This window comes from Osmerus eperlanus, chromosome 8 (assembly GCF_963692335.1).
Source record: "Osmerus eperlanus chromosome 8, fOsmEpe2.1, whole genome shotgun sequence".
Classification (NCBI taxonomy): domain Eukaryota; kingdom Metazoa; phylum Chordata; class Actinopteri; order Osmeriformes; family Osmeridae; genus Osmerus; species Osmerus eperlanus.
The window spans coordinates 7,073,925-7,096,000 of NC_085025.1; the positions used below are offsets into that span (position 1 = coordinate 7,073,925).

General features: G+C 44.1%; 3 protein-coding genes across 3 annotated transcripts; all 3 read left to right on the forward strand.

Moving 5' to 3' along the window:
• Positions 1-492: 492 nt before the first annotated feature.
• On the forward strand, positions 493-6,404 carry taf1b (TATA box binding protein (Tbp)-associated factor, RNA polymerase I, B). The gene is made up of 15 exons (XM_062468367.1): positions 493-572; positions 729-827; positions 917-1,007; positions 1,095-1,192; positions 1,331-1,423; positions 2,206-2,308; positions 2,410-2,581; positions 2,847-2,946; positions 3,368-3,515; positions 3,742-3,919; positions 4,242-4,285; positions 4,780-4,870; positions 4,977-5,047; positions 5,259-5,499; positions 6,035-6,404. The coding sequence occupies exons 1-15, from the start codon at positions 555-557 to the stop codon at positions 6,198-6,200; spliced, it is 1,713 nt and encodes a 570-aa protein (XP_062324351.1). The 5' UTR covers positions 493-554; the 3' UTR covers positions 6,201-6,404.
• Positions 6,405-6,842: 438 nt separating this feature from the next.
• On the forward strand, positions 6,843-13,379 carry LOC134025266 (grainyhead-like protein 1 homolog). Its single transcript, XM_062468181.1, has 15 exons — positions 6,843-6,984; positions 7,578-7,767; positions 7,957-8,030; positions 8,215-8,542; positions 8,745-8,827; positions 8,975-9,131; positions 9,251-9,362; positions 9,499-9,593; positions 9,880-10,117; positions 10,496-10,620; positions 10,869-10,897; positions 11,036-11,124; positions 11,991-12,076; positions 12,346-12,410; positions 12,513-13,379. Exons 1-15 carry the CDS (start codon positions 6,965-6,967, stop codon positions 12,625-12,627), a joined length of 1,806 nt encoding a protein of 601 aa, XP_062324165.1. The 5' UTR covers positions 6,843-6,964; the 3' UTR covers positions 12,628-13,379.
• A 3,769-nt stretch (positions 13,380-17,148) lies between these two features.
• Positions 17,149-21,094, forward strand: klf11a (Kruppel like factor 11a). The gene is made up of 4 exons (XM_062468143.1): positions 17,149-17,346; positions 18,553-18,798; positions 18,993-19,944; positions 20,098-21,094. Exons 1-4 carry the CDS (start codon positions 17,302-17,304, stop codon positions 20,391-20,393), a joined length of 1,539 nt encoding a protein of 512 aa, XP_062324127.1. The 5' UTR covers positions 17,149-17,301; the 3' UTR covers positions 20,394-21,094.
• Positions 21,095-22,076: the final 982 nt, after the last annotated feature.

Sequence of the window (22,076 nt, forward strand, 5' to 3'; positions counted from 1 at the left end):
TGTTCTGCGAAAATAAACAGGGTCGAACATAATGACAGCAGAAGTACAATATATCAAATAGGACTAAGCCTAAAACCTTTGACAAATGTATAGCATAAAAATGCTTTACTTTCTTTGAATCCACCCACGCCATCTCCTTCTCCCATGTTGTAGTTTCCATGGTGCTTTTTCCATGCTGTCACCACCCCCGCACTATCATCCGCAAACACACCAACATAGGCTACGTTGACCCGAGTCAAATCCTACCGACAAAATGCCCACCGTCAAGTAAAGCAAAGGGATGTGCTGTATTTAGAACTCTTCTTTAGTAAAGAAGGGTCAAGAGAAATTATCCCTGAAAATGCGATTTTTTATTTTAGTTATCACACGGTAGAAGAAGAGACCAACGGATAATTTAGTCAATTTCGCCCCCTATTGTTAGATCTTGCCGTTGCAACTTCGGGAAAAATTCTGAAAGTCTTATCGGATTTATTTACGTGTAACACACAGGAAGTTTAATTTCAGCATGTGAGTGAGCTAGTTAGCTACATCTTATTTAACTGTCACTTGCGGAAATGGACGAAGAAGAAACGGTGAGATAATTTCGCAAACCGTTAGACTATGTATTATATCGATATAAATACCAACTATGCTAGAAATTTACGCAAGTATGGCTTACAACTAGATAACCAGTCAGTCACTGTGTGCATGTCTGTATCATGCCTCTTATGCTAGTTACTTCTCCACAGGGAGGATACAGAGAGCCCTGTAGCATGTGTGCCGCAGTGGACTGGGGCATATCCGACGAGGGCAGGTTCTATTGCAAATCTTGCCACAATGTGATTGAGGTAAGCTAAGCTTGGTTCTACAGTAGAGTGGTCAAGGATGGTTAGATTAATAAAGATTTGCTATAACCATTCATATTCCATTTACACAGAGGACGAGAGAAGTGGTGGATACCAGCACTTTAATGATGGGTTGCAGTAGGATATCCTCTATATCAAAGTCCTCTAAAACCAAAAAACTAGGTGTGTTGTATGAACTTTATTCTTCAACGAATCAAGTGTTTCTGTTTAGTCAGGCACAAGCAACAATCTATGGTATGTCTGTTTCAGAACATGGGTGGGAATGGATGGTTTGTGAGGGTTTTCAGTTCATCCTCAAACACCAGGCTGAAGCCCTCCTGGACTTGGGAGTCTGTTCCTACTTTAAGGTATGCACACGCCTGCCAGGGTTAGGACAGCCAGCTAACTTTAACTCACACCGCATCTTCCAGTATGAACCAACAATAGAAAACACTGTACATGTGTAGGGTTGGCTAAACATCTGTCATGCATGTTCTGTTTTGTAGGACGATGTTCTGTGTAAGTTTTGGAGGATGTACCTTCAGAAAAGCAGACAAGCCTACACCAACGACCCTGTCAGTACTTCGAAATTTAAAGTGGTAAGTAAGGGTCAAGCCAAAGTCAGAGATGTATGATCATGTGCACAGTATTACACAAGTTCATTCTGGACCATTACATTATTGTGACATGGCAAGCAACAGCTACAAAGTGGCATTAAAAGAAAATAAATGCTAATTTAAAGAATTATTAAAATGCAGTAAAAGCAGTAGAAACAGTCAAAGTTAGCAGATGCAGCAAGAATGACATAACAAGCAGTGAGACCAGTTAGTGGGGAAAACAGCAGCAAATAGTAAAAATATATCAGAGAGAAAAAAATCTAATATAGCGATAAGAAATGGCAAAAGTATAGAGTGCCAATGGTTATTTTGCCCTTTAGTGGTCATATCTGATATGGTGTAAGCCTGTTGAATTGGTAAAAATCACTCCTCAGCAGTTTACTGTCTGTCAGTTGCTGAATGAAAGAGCTTGCTATTTGGTGGCATTGCTGTCTGAAGCAGTGTTGATGAGAGTTGGCCCGTTGCATGTGTGAGTTAGAAACAAAATCAAACCTGGCAAGTAAGGGTAGAAGTGATATTTACACAGTGACATTACTTTTTACATTTTATTCATTTATTAGACACTTTTATCCAAAGCAACTTACAGACAGTGCATATAGAAAGTACAGGAGAAGGTCAAGGATCTGAAGTGCACAGTTCTACAGTATTTCAGTGGTCAGTGTCAAGGAATGGTCTGTATTTACTAGCCACATCTCAGCTACCCGGCACAAGGACATCTAGGATCTAGACTAGTCTTGAAATCCCCTGTTCTCTCCTCCTACCAGCGCACCCAGGACTCAGAGTCAGACAGCGCTCCAGAATCCTCCGTCTGGTCTGTCAGTGAGACAGAGGAGCTGGGTTGGAGCAGCGGAGCAGGCTCTGCAGCAGGTACTGTTTGTCCATCTGTGTGTGTGTGTGTGTGTTTGTCCATCATCCATTTGACCTGTGGGCGCTTTGTGTTTGTATGTCCTGTGATTTGAATCTCTCAGAGAACTTGAGCGATGGGCTCTCGGTGACCTCAGGCTCCGTGGACGCGTCGTTCTATCTCACCCCACACCAGCGCAAGAGTCCGAGGATGATGAGCATGCCCAAGACCCTGGCGCTGTGCTACCTGGCACTGCTTTGGGCCCGGGAGGCTTTCACACTGGCAGACCTGCTCAGGTCAGAACCACAAAACCCTTACTGGGAATCCCACGTCATCATACTAAACACCATCATAATCATCCTACTTAACAGCATCATCATAATCATAATCCCTATACTTAACTTCGTAATCATAACATCACCAGAATCGTGTCTAGAAATCACCAGTTCACCATACTTCACAGCACGATTAGTAGGTGGTCAGATTTAATAACATTTATACCATTACACGAGTTTATGAGTGAACTTCTTTCCCACATTCCTGCGTGTCTGTGTTGTGCAGGTTGGTGAGCGAGGGGTGCATCCCCTATGTGAACGCCCACGAGGGCTTCCCAGAGGAGATGAGGCTCTACGGCCGAGACGCGCTCATCTTCAGAGTGGAGGTGAGCTCCCGTCGCCATATCTCAACCTCAAACTCAGCGGCCGTGGAGATACAGCGCATTTTTGATCCGAGCACAGTCATTTGAACCCATGTCCTTACCGAAACAGGTGTTTGGCTCAGGGCCAACCGAAACTACAACATGTTGCCACACGCCCGTTCACCTGCTCAGTCTCCTGTACGTTTTACATGTCTCTCAGCCCGGTCCTCATCTCCATATCACATGTACAGTATCCCATGCGTAACACTGGGTTGTTATATAGCCGTTCATTTGTAACAACTGGTACTAGTTGTTACATGTGTAAAAGAGTTAAAATGTGTAAAAGAGTTAAATGTAAAGTGTAACAACAGCACAACAACAACAACAACACACCATAACACTTTTGTTCTTGGGGATGGCTGACGGGAGTCTTTGTGTTCTGAAGTCCATCCCCTCTCACAGGGCCTTGCATAAGGAGGCCTGCAGCCTGGCTGTGTTCCTGGACCTGCCCCCGTTCCCCCCCATCACCCAGGACTGCCTGTTGCACCCCTCCCTCCTCACCATCCGCTACCTCACTGAAGTCAACCTGCCAGGTACGTCTTTCCACAAAACACATTCTGTTCATCCTGTGGTTAGGCTTACCACTGCTGTGATGCTGAATAATTGTGGCATTGCATTGAAGTGAGATTTAGTATTCGTTCTGCACGGTCAATTGCTTCCACTTCCAGGCATTCCATTCTCAACACATCCGAATCATTCCGAGGTGCACGCGGACGCGTTCGTCACTATCATCTACATGTCTGTTCTTTTGGTCCTCAGATGAAGTACAGGACTTTGTGTGCCGGGTGATAGAACAGGCTGGTATGGAGGACGAGGCCCTTCACAGCTTCAAACCCATGAAGTCCAGGTGTATTCTCCCTCTCTACGACGTCCAGGCCGCGGCCCTGATCATCGTCACCATGAAACTACTCTTCAAATTGGACGACAGAAGAGAATGGTAATCAGATATGTGTATCTACTAATGGGAAAGTTTTCCTGCATGTAATGTAACTGTTTCATGTTGTTCAATTGTAACTTGTTTAACTGCATGCTCTTATGGTTCTTCCCTTTGGCACTTATTTGGTTTTCCACCATGTATGTTTCATGTTTTGGCTGCTCGCAATGTTTGGGGCTATCTCGTTGTTATGATCAGTGACCTATGCTCTTTTGTAAAGCTCTCTCTTGGAAGTCGCTTCGGATAAAAGCGTCTGCTAAATGCATAAATGTAAAATGTAAATGTTTCACTGACCCTTTTCAATTACCTGCATCTTAATCTCTAGGGATCTGGCAAACACTGCCAGTGACATGAATAAGGAAACTCCAGGTAAATATTTGGTCTTATTTTGTTCCTAGGTTAGTGATGCACAGAGGGGTACGTTTAAAGGGACACTTCAAGATGATAAAGCTCTGCTGGATGTGGTCACGTCATTGCAAACCTTAACAAGACTCATCGGTGCACATTTGAAAAAGCACTGAATGAGTTTGGATCTAGATTATTGACAAAACATGCCAAATGTCATATATTTTCTTAACCGACATCCAGGGGGTGTGACGTTCTTAAATGTTTGGTGGAATGTTCCATGCACTGTTTGACTGCATTCCCCAGCTCTGACTGCCCCATCCTCCAGATGAATGGTTTATAACCCTGTCCTCCCTTGCATTCTCAGACAAAAATTTGAAGAATGATCAGTTTAAGTCATGTTTGTTCTCAAAGTCAAAAATGTAATTAAAAGTTTTTTTTTGAAATGCAAGTCTCAGGTGTGCACAATTCTATCAAGTGTTACTCCAACGGTTTCTCCCTTTTCACTTGTCCAACAGGGGAGAACTGCTTCAATGTAAGGAAATGGTACAAGATGGTGGAGTCTGCCCTGACCAGAGCTAGACAGAGACAAGAGGAGAACATTGCTAGGTAGCAGAAAGAGAAATCGACATCAACCTTTATTTGATATACTACACCTAGCAACACTATTTTTCAACTCAAACTGATGTTTTTTTCTGTTATGGTTTCTCTTTAGAAAGCATTGGAAGTCCCAGAAAGTTCTTTACACGTCGAAAAAGTACAAGACTGTTGTTCTCAAGAGAAGACGTAGGTGTCGCTCCAAATCCCTTTAACAACCCTTCATGTGACCTCAGACACCACTATTTACATTGTTAACAGGCTGTGAAATGAGCCGGAATGACCGCACTACACTCTGTCCCTGTGTCAGTCTCCCTCTCTATTCCTTCGTTCATTTTCTAACAGTAGTCTCAATTTCCCATAAAACATCTCACCACACGTTCTCCATGTGTGTGTCCAGGTGTTGCGGAGCAGCTACAGATGACCTTCCAGAAGCTGTCTGGCTCGTCTCCCAGCCCCCCACCCTCCTCTCCCTCCAGCTTCTGCTTCCGCTGGGGGGGGGAGGACGAGGAGCACGGGGCTGTGGACGGGCCCAGCTTGCACCAGCAGAACCTGGGCAGCCTGGTAGTGTTGCGAGATGGAGAACTCCAGCCTTCCAACCCGACGTACTGGCACCCCTCCTTGAGGGTCTGCCAGGACAGGTAAGGCCTCCCTCCCTGGCCACGTAGTACTTCCAGGGATTAAGCAAGGAGAACCTGTTCTGTTCTTATATATCTCTTTACTGCTTTTAGTTTTTTTTGTTTACTGCTTACATAGTTGCACTGCCAGTACATATCATGTAATTCAGCTCAGGCAGTTTCTGCTTCTTTCTGTTAGTTGAGTGTGGATTCAACCGGTCATGGTAGACCTTATGATGTGGTCATTTCTACAATAATTCGTTTAATGTGGGGTTTGTATTGTGTGTTCACTCTTGCATGGTCAGTCTCACTCTCATTGTTATGGTTGTCTTTGAGATGCAGTGACCACTCCCTCCTTACTTGCTTCACATGGATTCTTCCAGTTTCTGGTGATGGTATGGTCCATTTGTCACCAATTAAAGTAAAACTAAAATAGTAGTAATGGGCCAGATGCTGTGCAGACACAGACACATATCATAGATATTGTGGAAAGACTTACCAAACAAGGGATGAGAAAAGTATAAGATTATTACAATAACGTTTCTCTGTTCCACCCCAGGGGCTGCAGGAGTCACTATGATGAAGTGGAAGACACTCTGCCCAAAATGTTTGTTTGGTTGCTGCAGCTGTTCTCCTTCATCCTGAATGTCCAACCAAGCTGTGTGTACGAGGAAGTCCTGAAGGTAGAGAGACGTTTCCTCCGAAAAAATCCCAAACTAAAGTAGGAGCAACGCCCAGAAAAACACTAGGTAAACACCATGGAAACAAACTAGAAAAACACGTTCTGGTGACTGAAGGAAGAGACTCATTGACCTAATTACTGTGTAGTTCAGATGTATTGATAGACAGGTTTTGTGTGTGTGTGTGATTTGCTGTTGTATATATTTTGTCCTTTTGTAAAATTGGTCTTTGAATAAAAAATAATTTGAAAATTATTGTCTAGTAAAAACTTTCAGCTTGTTATTTGTGGTCACATAAACTTGCTTCTGGGCAGAGGGGAACGACGACTAAGGTTTGGACATTTGTGACAGTGAGATGGCTATTGTTTCACTAACTATTTAGTTCCTCATTTGCATGAAATACTTGAGACTTTTGAACACAAGTGACTCCAAAGGTGTGACATATCATGAAACTTCATGGGCAGCACTTGTCCCTTCGGTTTGAGAGTTTCGCAGGTACATTTATTTCAAAGATGAATATCTGCCCACAAGTGTATTGATTTGGATTCAGGTGCGCTTTCCCCATGCATGATGTGGCGCGGAACTGAACTGTTTTGAGAAATTTACCTGCAAACCCCGCCCCAGACTGTAGGCCTACGTCACAGAAATAATCATACCGGATCCCGGCTAAAACTAGGGTGAAAAAAGGTGACTAACTTGTTCTGTCTGACACTACTGACATAAGTCGTGCCACTAGGGTCTCGTCGGTTTTCATAGTGGACGGATCGGATTTACCGTACCAACTCGAAAGTCCAGTCCGACGGATCAAAATGACACAGGAGTCTGCCAAGTGAGTAATACAATAGTCCAGTTGTAACTTTTGTTTGAATATGAACTACCTGTTGGTCACTGTTGGGAAGTTATACTGTACTTCTGTTTTGACGTTTTTTTCTCCAGTTTTTCTTTGACTGTTTTGAATGTGTCTCTTTGTCAAGCCTGGACAAAGTCTATTTTTAAAGCAGCGTTTACAATTTTGATAATTTAATACTACTTTTGTCTGTTATTATTCTTTCTGGTATGCATTGAACGGTCAAGTTTTAAAACCAAAACAAATGTTTTAAAAAATTACCAACAAAGTGTCGTCAGAATAATAGAGTTTCACAGTGAGGAGACCGTCATGAGACAGGTGGTTAGCCGAGCCCTAGCACGTGTCAGACCTGTCTCACTGGATGAGCAGGATTTGGTTTTCAGTGCTCTTTACCTTACATGTTTCCTCTTTCCTCTGCTCTTTCGTTCCAACACATGAACGCAAATTATTGTTGCAGTTACACACCAACCGACCTCGTTATATAGAAGATACACATTCAGCTCAGTTTTTTGGGTTCTACTCTTGCATAAATGTTGGCTCACCAGTGCCTATCCCTGGCCTCATTGTCTGTGCAGAAAGAGGGGTGGCTTGGTGGTGCAAAGTGACCCGTCATATGATGGCCAACCCCAGGGATTCATCGAGGAAGACAATGCCTGGAGAGCCTTCCTGGAGAACCCTTTGACAGTTGCCTCCAAGGCCATGATGAGTGTGAATGGGGATGAGGACAGCGCCAATGCTCTGGGTCTCCTCTATGATTACTACAAGGTACCTCGACCCTCCGCTCTCTCTTACGGAGGGTCCAGTACCCCACGTCATTCCATCTCAATCTCAATGCTGGATACTAAACGGCTGAATGACAAATGCTCTGTGATAAAATGGTTGTTTTAGCAGTAAGGGATACAGACATTTTAGAAACTGTATAATTACAATGTATTGCTTTTTATTTTGCAACAGGTGCCTAAGGACAAGAGGAATGCTGTACATCCCAAAGTAGAAGTACTCTTAGGAGATTCTGAATCAGACAAAATGTAAACCTTTTCTTTCACATGCCATAAAAAGCTATAACTGTGACATTGTGTGGCATTGAATAATCAAATGTGTCTGTAATAGTATCTGTTTTGGTACCGTCACTGCATTGTACAAGAGCCAAATTAATTATTGTTATTCTGACAAGTCAAACGTTTATAACACAAACATGTTCTCCTTTTCCAGCAACTTCTCCCTGCCCGCCCAGGAGTCCCCTCTGGCCATGACCACGCTGAGGAACGTCCCTCTGAGCACGGTGGTGCAGGGCATCTCTGGCAGCCGCAGGAAGAAGACTCAGTTCCCGGAAACAGACACCATGGGCTCCATCCCCTCCTACTCGGGCAGCCCTGAGAGCACCCTGCAGTCCTACCCCTCTCTCAGTCTCCACGAGACCCAGGGGTCCCACTCCAACATCATGACCTACAGCCGCCACCTCAACCAACACCAGTATAGCTCCAGGAACCAGGACCCTGTCTCCACCTACGCCGACTCCTACAAGGACAGTAGGAATGAGGTAAGGCTCTCCTCCGGTCACTCTGAGACAGCACAACAACCACCTTTCAAAAGGCCCCCAGTCACATGCAGTGTTATAAATTCGGATAAAAACGGATAGCCCTATACATTGAAGTGTATATGTTATTTAATCTTCATACTGGACTTAGCACATATACTGAATGCACTGTCACTTATGCAATCGCCATCAATTGTCATTCCAGGTGTTTCCTCAGCCTGAGGAGCTGCAGCTAAGGATGGCGCCCATCCCTCCCGAGCACTACTCTCCCTACAGCACATCCTCCAGGTAACACAAGCAAACATACAGAAGCTCCAACTGTACAGCCCTGTCAACACAACCAGTAGCATCATGATGCGGCTTCTTAGACATTCTGCCTCTTTCTCTCTCCCTCCTGCTCTCTCCTTCTCCCCCCTCCCTCCCTTGCTCTCTCAGTCAACACTTTGAGTACATGCTGGAGGCCCCCCAGTCGCTTCGCCCGAAGCACGGTTCCACTCAGATGAGCTACCTAAACAAGGGACAGTTTTATCCCATCACTCTCAGGGATCTAGGTGGTGGAAAGGTGCCTCCCCATCAAAGTACCAGAGCAAGGGTATGATATATGAAATTCATATTTGAAAATGTAATTTACTAACAGAAAAACCGTACTTAAAAAAATAAATGTGGTTATTTAGCAATGGCTGTCACAGCGTTTGCTTTATGGGTTTTCAGAGTGTTGTGATGCTGGTGTTTGGAGATGAGAAGTTCACGGAAGACCAGCTCAAACACTGGCGGTACTGGCACAGCAGACAGCATACTGCCAAGCAGCGCTGCATTGATATTGGTAAGGACACACACACATGCATGCATACACTGGGCAAATACATTTACATTAACACAGACATTGACTTGTTTACTTATGGTTCTTCTCTCCAGCAGAATGTAAATAATCATTTATGTGCACTGTTTGCTTTAACCAGCGGACTACAAAGAAAGCTTCCACACAATTTCCAACATTGAAGAGATTGCCTTCAATGCCATTTCCTTCACATGGGACACTAAGGGAGAAGGACGGGTGAGATAGGACTACCCTGTTGTGTGCTTTGTTCCACATTAGTGTTTTGTCAAACAAAGGAAGCAGTAGCATGAATTGCCCATGAGGGGGCGACTAACACAATGAAAAACAAGTAATGCACAGGAATGAGTTATGAACACTGTCTGAAGTGCATCGTACCTGAAACGTCTAACCACATGTCCTTAACTTTTTATAAACATGATTCATGTTATATAGTGTCCTTCCTCAAAACATGCCCATTTTACATACAAAACGGTTAAATATTTCTTTTTTGCCTGGCCCTCAGATCTTTGTGTCGGTGAACTGTCTGAGTACAGACTTCTCCCCTCAGAAAGGGGTGCGGGGCCTGCCCCTTAACCTCCAGATTGACACCTACATCTGCGGTAGCAACAGAGACAAGCCGGTACACCGGGCCTACAGCCAGATCAAGGTGTTCTGCGACAAAGGTGCCGAACGCAAGATCAGGGATGAGGACCGGAAGCAGAGTCGCAGGAAAACCAAGGCCCTTGACCCAACTTTAGCATGTAAGGAACCTGATTCAGTCAGAAATCAATTGGTTTAAATGCCAAAATCACTAGCATGTTTTATTCCTAAATATAACATTTAATTATATGTAATTTGTTCCATGTTCATTAAGTTCAAATGAAAAACTTGAAATGGAACGAAAAGCAGCTGTCACATAATAACTCCCTATATAGAAGTAAAAACCTTGTGTAGGAAATACGAACTCCGTCTGTTACATACTGTTCACTGAGTGCCAGCTGCAAACATCATCTGAAGACGCCTGCCTTGATGCAAAATGCTAATCCCTGCAGTCGAAACACACTGTACTAAACCTCCATACAGGCAGCTGTTCCGGACTGCACACAAATGATACCTCGCCTACCTCTCTCCCCCCACAGCACTGCATGGCGCGCTGCATGGGAAGCCTCCGCAGGACTTCACCATGTTCAAACCTATGAGCGACATGGAGACGGAGCCTGTCCTCTTCATCCCGGACGTCCAGTACGCCAGCAGCCAGCGCCACGTAAGCCTCTGACGCTGCGGCTGATGCCCCGCGTGGCTTTGGTTTTTGTTTATCTGCTTGTGTACATATACTCACACATAGACACAAACACAAATGAACTCACGAAACCCAGTTATGGGGCCCTGCTGATGACACCGTTTTAGAGTGTCCAGTAATCGTGATTAAAATCATCCTTTTCATTGACGTGTCCCTCATCAGGATCTTCCTCTCTCTCTCCTCCTCTTGATCTTTTTACTGTCACCTCACAGACCGGCCTATCAGAAGACACTGAAGAGAGGTGTGTGGATCTCTCCCTTTTTTAATTTCACAGGACAAAATCAAGAGCAAATCAAACTGATGAAGACAGGACAATGCGGACAACTTACTCGAAAACAGCTGTTAACACTCGAGGACATGTATGTTTGTGTTGTTTTAGCCTGATCCAGAAGAGACTGCTTTACAACACGGTAGAAGACTTTGACTATTTGCTGAACAAAAGAACCCGGAGAGATGAGCCAGAAAAAGGTAAAGTGCAAAGAAAGTAAGAGAATGAGTTAGGGGTGGGGCAGAAAATAATCTGAACCTGCTCTTTGCTGTGTTAGTAACTGAGGGTTTGACAGCCTGTCGCTGTGTTTAGAGAGAGACGTAGACTGAGGCTTCTGACTGGCGGTGCTGTGACTGCAGCTGTGGCTGCTGCTCTGGCATGAGCCCACCAACACCAGCTGACTGGGTGCATGTAAACAGAGGCCACGTGTTTGCAAAGCACTGCCCGCTTTGATACACAATACACAGCCACACTGGCTGGGGTTTCGAAGGAAACGTGATCATTCTCCTAGCCTAGCTGTGTCTCAGGACTGCCTTTCACTCATATGTAGGGGGGGTTTTCTCAGAGTGATTCAAGCTTGTTTGCTGTTTTCTGTTGCCACTCTCTCAGGCTCAGTCTATTGTTGGACAGGCTCTTGGCTAACTCCCTAGACGCCAGGTGCAAAGAGCACGTAAACACACTGATTTGGACTCCATTTTGTAGAATGCAAGTTAGCTGAATTTCTCTCCTATGGGTGAGAGGTGGGAGTTGTCTAACCATGGGCACCTGTGAATGTGTCACTTCAAGCCGTTCTTAGGACAATTGGAGCATATCTCACCTCACATTCAACCAGGGACTTCTCTGTATTCTTCTGTCAGACCCATACAAATATGACCGCTCTAGTGTAACTGTCCTGAATAACAACTTTGTGCGTATTCCTACATTTGTACCAGTAGCAGCATGGTCTGTATTATGGCACCCAGTCCATACTGTGGGTGTGGATGTAGTATCTCACGTCTCATTTCCTCTTTTCTCTTCCACCCACACCCCTGTAACTCTATTTCGTTCTCTCTCTCTGTCGCTGCAGTCCTTCTTTACGTCCGGAAGGAAGCAGAGGAGGTGTTTGATGCTCTGATGCTGCGGACGCCCACTCTAGCAGGACTACTAGAGGCAGTGAGTTCATTTGAATGCTTGTCTTCTTCACTTTGCCTTGGGCCTTTTTAAAATGACAGGCAGTTCAGCCAAGCATCCTGTGCCACCTTGTGTCACAGGAAAAGGAGTCGTTTCCTGTTTGTTTCTGACAGGACGTGGTAATTTGTCACAATGCACACAGCCATCAATAGTGATACAGGGTGGAATGTGTTGTATTGACTGGTCCCTGCAGTTGTAATGCACCTATAATTCTAACCAGACTATCCCCATTGTTGTCCTTGTCCCTTCAGGTAACAGAAAAATATGAGCTGCCTCTTGAGAAAATGGGAAAGGTATACAAGAGGTGCAAAAAAGGGTAAGGCTTTTGTACTCTTACAGTAGAGAACATTCCTGAGCCTCCATTATAATGGAAATCTTAGACGTTTCCCTGATTGGACCCCTTCTATCTCCTAATTAGGATCTTGGTTCACATGGACGACAACATAATCAAGCATTACTCCAATGAGGATGCCTTCCAGATCTACATGGAGGAGGTGGGGGGGCAGGTTCTGCTGACTCTGACTGAGATTTGACCTTAGTCCGGGGTTGTGGATCTAGGCAGCATGGGCCCTGTGGAGGTTGAACTCAAGGGGTCTTCCCAAGGGCCCTCATAACAAGATTAGTCATCTGTTTACACAACTGTACAGGACCTCTTCAAGGAAAATTATATTTTCCTGATGGCTGCCTGTCATATACAATGCCCTTGGATATGCTACCTCTTGGACAAAAACAAAAAATTAGACATTTCAGGTTAATTTGACTGGTGTTCATCGGCAATGCAACATTTGGACTGTTCACACCAACCATTTGACAGAACATTTGTGACATTAGTGTTTATGTAAAAGTATTCCGTGATTGAAGACTTCCAATGTGTTAAACAGTGTATGTATGTATAAATGCATATACATAAGGTAATATGTGTTGTATTGTGTATAATTCTTTTCATGCAGGCAATTTCACCTTGTGTTTTAGGTGAAAATGTATTGGTGTTTTATTTTTCTTGTGTCATTTGGTGTGTGGGTTTGCAAGTTTACCAATCATGTAAACTAAAGGCTAATATATGAATTGATATGTATTTATATGTGCATAGCTGGACAATAGCAGCTACATTTGTCTACTTGTGTACAGAATCTCTGTGATTCTGCATAAATATGAGAAATGCCTATCTTGCTGTGAATGTGAATCTTTTTTGGCAGAGAAAATGTGGTAAGGAAGTAAAAGAATACAGGAAGGGTTTGTTTAAAAACAGTGTCTTTTGAGAATAAACCATATCAATTCTTTTTAAGATGCTATTTTGTTCTTGAAGACCCATCTGGGCCTACACATTGGCTTTGTTCAATAGGTATCCCAAACCCCACTGCTCAAAAACATGACTTCTTATCACCTTAAGGTCAAACCTGTCCTCTTCTGTTTCTTTTCAAAACACAGTTACAGTCCTCCTGAATGTCTAACAATGTGTCAGAGTAGAATATATGATAAGCCAGAAAGCAGCAAGTATGTTGCCACTTATAAGGAGCTGTAAGCCTTCTGTAGTGTCAGCAGTTTGGGACAAACTCTGTCACCTTCAGCTCGTGGCTGTGGGCCACATTCATCCACATGTGAATTAGCGAAGTCTTGTGAAGTTCTGTCCAGATCCATCTCCCCTAACTGTGTGTGTGTGCGGGTGCGAGTGTGTGTGTGTGTGGGGTGGAACACCACCGGAGCCGGGCAAGGATGAAAGGGGTACGAGGGTGAGAGACGAGCTCACTGCTGAGTGTTGACTTGATGAGGTTCGTCACATTAGAAGTCAAATTAGATGATTTTATTTGAATGTTTGACACTTACTTGACACCACTTTTTGACTGCAAACCTCTGTTAAGAGTCTGCCAGATGAGAGACATCAAGATTACAGAAAACATGTAACATCTCGGTACTTCAAACCCTCCCTTTTTTGGTGTGTGTGTGGTGGTGGGGGGGATTACCTAAACCCCACCCACCTCAACACACACCCTTCTGTATAGGCTTGCTTAAGTGGCGTTCATTTCCCTATGTGCGTGAGTTTCTCCTTAGTGAGGCCACTGCTGTTTGTTCAGTGTCTCCATGGAGGAGGGGCAGGGGGGGGGGGGGCTACATCTGTTGCCCAGAGCTCCCAGCGGCCTTATTTACTCCCACCCTGGCCCCCGGCAGGTCAGCAGCTCCACAGAACAACTCAGTGTTATACGACTGGGTGCTTTACATTTGGGAGAAGAGCCTGCAATAGTCTCGAGTCTGCTGATGTAAACCTTGTCCCTATATGGACACGGTTATTGAGTGTTTTAGTCCCAGCTGTGCAGAACTTGTAAAGGTCAGAACATGGAAGTGAAGGGGAGTGTTTCTTGAGAAGAAGTTGCTGCTACAACAACTAGATGTGACCTGAGGCCCTCCTCAAGTGGGCCCTCGTTCTAAAGCTCACATTCACGTGTGACCCAACAGCACCACACAGATGCAGATGTCACTTGATGAGCTGGAAGGCTACTCCCCAACTCTAGTGAACATTGATCAGATTTTCTTCCCAAATGTGTTTTTTTGTTGCATGCTAATACCAGCCATGTTCTCTTTTACTTTGGCTGAAGTTCCTTTTCCTTTGTCATTTCACTACCAGTCCATCACGTGCCATACACCAATCTAATGTCTCTTTTGAGTCTGGCAGAGCAGACACGCCTTGGTTTTCTCCATGTTCCGTGGTTACCAGGACAACAACCATCCAATTAGCATCTCATATTGCCATTTGACAGTTTGATTGTAGAATTTTGATTAATTTTTTCCCCAGTGCTTTGCAACTCTCGATAGACTAAAACCCTGATCACTAGTATGATACAGCCATATATAGGAAAAACATGAAGACACATGGAAAACATGGGAACCAAGATTCAAGAACCAGGTTTGTATAGCTGTGTGTAGAAATATGCCTTCCTTGTTCAAATGATTTCATTGACCATAAAGAAATAAATTGGCTAAGATTCATTTAGCAAAACAAAGCAATCTTCAGTTAGAAACCCAACCTGTACATGCAGGATCAGAAGAGATGCTTTGGAGCTAGAGCTCATTCTCCTTGTGGAGATGAACAGGGAGAAGCTTTCTGCTGAAGACATTTCATTTGTGTACTGACACTGTTTTGAGGTCTCGCTGGGGGAGTGTTCAGCTGACAGTGTGTGCGTGTGTGCCGCCGTGCGTGCATGTGGGGTTGTTCTCAAACGAGAAGCAAAACATCTCACACATTTTCTCTCCTCGTGTCTCTCAATTGGTCTGAGTTGTTGTCTACATGTTTACAATTCTCTTACAGAACACTGAACACAGACTTCTCCCACTATCACACAAACCAACATCACCTTCCCCATATTCTCAGCATGTTGAACAGACTCTTGCAGAACCACACCATGTCCCCAGAGTGGTATGGGAGAGCTCGCTGTAGGCAGGTGGAACTGGTGGTCTCACCTGGAACACTGCTAAGTAGAGAGGTGAACTGAGGCAGCTGTAGACAGGGTTTCTTTTCTTCTGCACCAGTCCCTCTCTTGACTTTGTCTGGGTCTGCTTAGTGCCTGGGAGGATGGTCTGTTTTTCATTTGATCCCTCCTAGCCCCATTTCACTTGGAAATGAATATGAACTCACCTCACCCCAAGCCAGTCTGAACAGTATAGGATGGAATAAACAGCATATCTGGCTATGAGATTTGTCCTCAGTGCAGTTTTTTGGGAGCACGTCAGGCATTAAATCAAATTAAAACCACACTAAAGAGTATATAATAGTTATTTTCAACAACAAAAAGCAAAGGATTTGAAGCATTACAATAGCACATGTGATGCATATGTGGGTAGATTTTTATGAAAGTAAGGATGCCTTTTTTCACTATTCTTATTCTTCTAAGATTATTGACAGAACATACACAATTTGTCAGCCTTAGAGATTGAAATGTGTGCTCTCTGGGTTAACAGCCTTAAGTGAGACAACAGGAAGAGAAACATCTCTTTGTCTGCCTCTATTGCAAACAGACTGACGTAACCCAACCCCCAGGATTCTGATAAGATTTTGTTTTTCCCAAGAATCTATGCATTCTTCTTTTTTCTTCTTTTTTTTTTTTTTACCGAAGTGGAGCTCATCATCTGTGATCCTGTCCAACGAAAAAAGCACTTCGCCATGTGGCATTCGTTGTGGTTATCACAGAAACTGAAATACAAAGGTCCTTTTAAGGGTTAATGTACAGCCACAACAAAGGAGGTGAGGCTGGCTCACAGGCCCCGCCCTGAAATTCTTTACAGGAAGACGGTTACAGCCTCAATGCATAGGACAGGAGTCCTTGGGTTCATACCCAGCGAGGGGAGGGGAGGGGAAAGGGGGCGGCAGAGCAGGGTGTGGAATCAGTCACTGACGACTACTGGGTAAAACTGAACAGGAAGAAGACAATGAGACAGTGTTATGTTATTTTAAGAATCCAGTCCTTATTTTTCACAATTTAATAATAGTTTCTAAAAATCGTTAAGATTTTTTTTACGCATGCAGAAACTATATTTAAATAAAATAATGGGGGGGGGGGGAATGAGTTATGAATGAAATATCACACTGACAAGCAATGACAACAAATTAAATCGAGATATTTCAAATTAATAAAGAGTATTTGTAATTGTAAGCTTCCAAATACAAGAGCACACGGTTAGTCTTTAATCCAAGACGTAATAATAATACCTTATATACATTTTTTTTTAAATAAGCACCTTTTTAGTATTGAGTTCTTTGTGCGTCCTCATTTTGCGCATGCCGCGCGCTCTCTTGGCAAGGAAAGCCAGACGCGTGCAAGTATCTCACGATTCGCCTGTTCGCCGTTTCAACCTTTCCCCTAGTTTTCGAGCGCCGAGTTCACCGGGTTTACTCTGACACCGCTGACTCCTCCGTCACGCCCTCCAACAGCCACGCACCCTGTTTCCTCCAATCGCGCAGTAGTCACGTACTGATCACGCACTTCATTCGCTCTCATTGGACAGCATCCGCTACACCTTTGTTTTTGATTGGTAACATGTTACCACCCGCCAGTCTGCTCTGAATTTTGTTTCTGTTTTTTTTTCCCGTCGCCCCGTTTGATTCACTCAGCTGAGGCCAGTCTACGCTATTGGCAACAGCAATACTTGAATGTGCTGAGGACTCATTTGATTAGTCGCCTCTCTTCTGTCTGTTTCTTTTTGACCCATACTTCCATATGCTGACTTTTACATCGCAAACTAATCCACAGCAGCCTTTTCGGGTAAGTTTGTTATTTTAATTATTCAATTTTTAGCTAAATTAGCTAATCGAGTTGTTATGGATACTGTTATGTTGACTAAATCATTATTCAAATTTATGTGTATCATAATTTATAGCAGTTGTATGCTATCAATCAGCCATGCTCATATTAGTGCTGGTATGTCATGGCAGGCTGGTTTATTTAAGGTCAGACGCAATAAAATGTATCCATACCACTCAGCCAGAGTAACGGTCACTGTATCATTTATGGGATCTCATAATGCTACATCCACTGAACACTATTGTTATGTCGTAGCCTAAATATATAGCTACATTGGATTTGTATTTTAGGGGCCACAATGAAAGGAAAAGAAACAGAACATTGTGTTTATTTTTGTATTTATGTCAAAGGACTTGGCTGTGTGCCAGTTTGGATGTAAAGCTGAGGCATTTCCAGTGAATGTTAGTGTCTCTTAACATCTTAAACATGCTTTTTTACATAGCTCAAATTAAGAAAGAATATTATTTATGCAATTCTGATTAGAAGGTATTGTTGAGTTACTGTTTATTAGGTGAACATTGGATAGGGGTTCCTACTGGTGTCAGAATAACATGCTTGCAATTGCCCAGGAGTGTCTCCAACCTCAATTAGAATATATTTTTTTCCCCATGGAGGTATGGATGGTGCTTTCTCCACTAAACTGTCTGATGTGGGTACCCTCCCCATGAACCACACAATTGTACATGCTAAACTGGGGTGGGGGTAGTTAGCAGGAGGGAGGGAGGGGGGATAGTTGATCCAGCACGTCACACACTTCTATCTATTCTTGGTTAAGGGAGGTTCCCCTCCCATGTCCAATGTTATGTGAGACACTGGGTGTACCCTGTCTGCTGGCTGTGCTGCAGTGGGGGCCCCTCTCTCTTCCTCCACCCCTCTTAGGCAGCCGCACTACGTGCAGTTAAGCATTCAGCAGATGCCAGCCAACTATAGTATGTAGCCGTAGTGGCCTCTGAAGCCCCCTTGTTCATGCCTAAACAACAAAAAGTTATAGATGTTCCTGTGTGGAGACAGTAAGCCATGATCATGTACATGGTACTTTTAAGTAGGCCATCCTTTTACAGTCTAGCTTAAGTGTCGTATAGAGGATGGACGTCAATGTTGTGTTAAAGAGAGCAGCAGTGAGCAATGCCAAGGATTAATATGCCTCCATCTTGTGGCCTCCTTCAGGCTGACCTAGCGGATATCAGAGTGGTGATGATGGAGAGGAACAGGGATGACAGTGAGCAGTCCTCCTGTAGCACCTTCGAGTACCATGACCTGGAGGCCGCCGAGGCCCTCGTCAGCATGAGCTCCTGGGGTCAAAGGTCACACAAACCACGCCCGCTGACCCCTACCTCAGACTCCTGTGACTCCCTCCTTCAGCACAGCGAGATTAATGACTCTCCCAAGGACCTGATCTCACTCTCATCGTTGGTAAGTGAAATCTTATACCACATTAGGAGTGATGTCTGTCTACAAGAGTAAAGGTAGAAACCCCAGAGGAAAAACAGACATGAAATTTGACAATGAAGAAGGTTATTTGACTGAATCAGCTAGGTTAATAAAACACACAAATGTTTTGATAAAATTATTTAGATTTTAATGTATGACTCCTCCCCATGTTTCAGTGCATGACTCCTCCTCACAGTCCCAGCTTTGCTGAGACCTCCACAACCACGGCTGTCGTAACTTCAACTTCCACTATGGCCAGCTCAGTCCCCAGACCAGTCCTCACCCGGCCCAGACTCTGTGTAGGTCTGACCCACCAGAATGCTCCTCACCTAGGCCCACAACTTGTCACCGCCACAATCTTTGAAGGCTCAGACTCTCAGTCACCAACAGAGCTGTCCACCGCTCTTGCAGGTAGAGCCATGGCAACCAGCGTGATCAGGCACACGGCGGACAGGTCCCTCAGTCACAACATTCCTCTTGGTTTCTGTGGCCAACAGACAGACACCTCCTCACCTCAGACCACCGTGTGTGCCTCAGCTCATGTACCTGAGGCCTGCCTAGTGCAGACTAAACCACAGAGCTACACTGGCTCATGTATTGTAGAAGACAAGCATGGAGGCCCATCCTCTGTTGACGGTGCAGGCCCATACACTCCTACCCTGGCCTCTCCATCCCAGTCCGCCCCCGCGTCCTCTTCTCCCATCTCCAGCTCTCCAGTCCTGTGCCAGGTGTTTCCAGTAAACGGGCGGACAGGGATGATCTCTGCGTTTGTCCAGGCCCCTGTCCAGATGCAGACCCAGGGTCAGAATCCGATATTACCCCAGACGTCCACCTCCTTCCCACAGCCTCTTCTGGTTGGCTCCCAGATGACTCAGGGGACTGTGATGTTTGTAGTGCCGCAGCCTCCAGTGTCCCAGGCCCATTCATGCCCACAGACTGTGGTGACCCTGGGCAACACCAAGCTCCTTCCTTTGGCTCCAGCTCCAGTTTACATGTCCTCAGGCCAGAGCAGCAGTGCCTGTCAGGCTGACTTCTCTCGCAGACGAAACTACGTCTGTAACTTCCCAGGCTGCAAAAAGACCTACTTCAAAAGTTCCCACCTCAAAGCTCATCTCAGAACTCACACAGGTAGGCATTACACATGACATTCATAAAATGTTAATTAATATACTGCATTTACTTGAATAGTGACTGAAAAAAATAAAATTAATGTACTGTATGTATGTACATGTACAATGTAATGTGTTACTAACCAGTTGCTTTGAATGTCTTCCTGTCTAGGTGAAAAACCCTTCAGCTGCCATTGGGAAGGCTGCGACAAGAAGTTTGCTCGTTCTGATGAACTCTCCCGCCATCGGCGAACACACACAGGTGAAAAAAAGTTTGTGTGTAATGTGTGTGATCGGCGTTTTATGCGCAGTGATCACTTGACCAAACACGCTCGTCGTCACATGACCACAAAGCGGGCCTCCGCATGGCCAGCTGACGTCCGCGACCTCAACAAAATGGCTCTGTCAAAGGGTCAGCTGACCAGCTCCAATCTTCCTCTCAGTGTGCTGGTGTCTGCCTCCAATTAGCCCAATGTACTGTCTACCGCCACACACCACCTCAGGAGTATGTCTCACCAACCCCACAATGGACAAATGAAACAAACCAGAAAGGCTGCTACTCATTCATGGACAACAAAAAAATATTTTACTGACCTTGCACTGGATTTATGTTAATTTTATCATGCTTATTTTGTACTTTCCATTTATGTTATCATGTTTACTTAATATGTAATGTTTAGCAAAATGTATGCACTCTTTTTGCCAAAGCCTTTGCATTGTGCTTCTCTTTTACTTCTGTTATTTGTCTGTGATTGTAAATATGTACAAATCAATATCTATATATGAATGTCATTTGTATTCCAATCTGCATTTATTGATACATGAATAATATTATTGGTATTTTAAAATGTCGGTGGACAGTATTCCTCACTGTGATACTACCAACTTTCCCGCTATACATATTTAATAAATAATTGTTCTATAAATGCTGTTTTTGATAGCTTGAACGGTTTTGGCATAGTGTAGCCAGTATAAAAAAATACCTCATGTTATAATTGATAGCATATGTGAGTAATCCATTACTGGATATTATGGTCACTGTTGGGTAACGTGCTGTCCCTTGTGCAGTTTGACAAGCTTTGTATATTCAAGTTAAATTACCTTACAGTTTAGGCAATGGTTCATGACTCTTGTCTAACAATAATAAAATAAAAAACATCGTAACTAGATTGATCATTGTTGTCTGCACCGTAGCCTATATCAGACGATGAGTTACTGAAATCGCATTTCACAATACCCTTTTATATAGTTAATAAAAGAAAAAGAAAACAAATCGGGACGAAAAAGTTAACAAATGGTCTAGTGGAGGACCAGGCTCATAGACAAGTCAAGAATGCCAAAGGGAAGCAGATCTCACATCTGCGGGGTCGAAAACACACCAATTCTTTTTTTATATATGTATCTATAAACCCCCGCAGTCGGTTTGACGACACAACATTACGTATCCCGTTACACAACTACAGTCAACCGCCACCCGACCCAGTAACAACGTTCCTCGAATCACATTGCACCTTTTCAGAGCTTGAAGGGGGTGTGACCAATTGGAGACGACGTTTATCTGGAAACGTGATCTAATGACTTCTACTGGCTGATATGGTACCCGCCCATATGCCTTACTGACCGACATTCACAAAATTGAGAAAGAAAAAAAGAGATCCGTGTAAGCGCCTTATCTCAAAACGAACTCAACAGCACACCTTAGTGGGTGTTTTTGTCGTTAATAATAAAAGCCTAATATAAAAAATATGGGACCAAAGTGGCGTTTGGCTGCACAGAGAACAAGACTAATGTTAACATGTAATTGACTGGTGTGTAAGTTGACACTAAGTACGGTAACTTGAGTCCTAGCTGTCGATCTCTGCGGCTCCTTTCCTTTCCCGGCAAACAGGTGCGGGTACGGGTAGATATTTCGCCGCCAAACCAATAGGCGGAAACAAAAACTGCCTTTGCCTGAGCCACGGAGCCAACAGCTGACAAAACAAGGGATACGCGTTTATCAAAACATATTTTCCTTATAACTTATATAACCAATAATTAGGATACACGTAGGCCTATGACATCAGCTATAACTACAAGACAAATGTACGCCTGATAATATTGCGTTTATTGATGTGTAGGCTATAATCGCTCTGGTATAGGATACATTTGTGA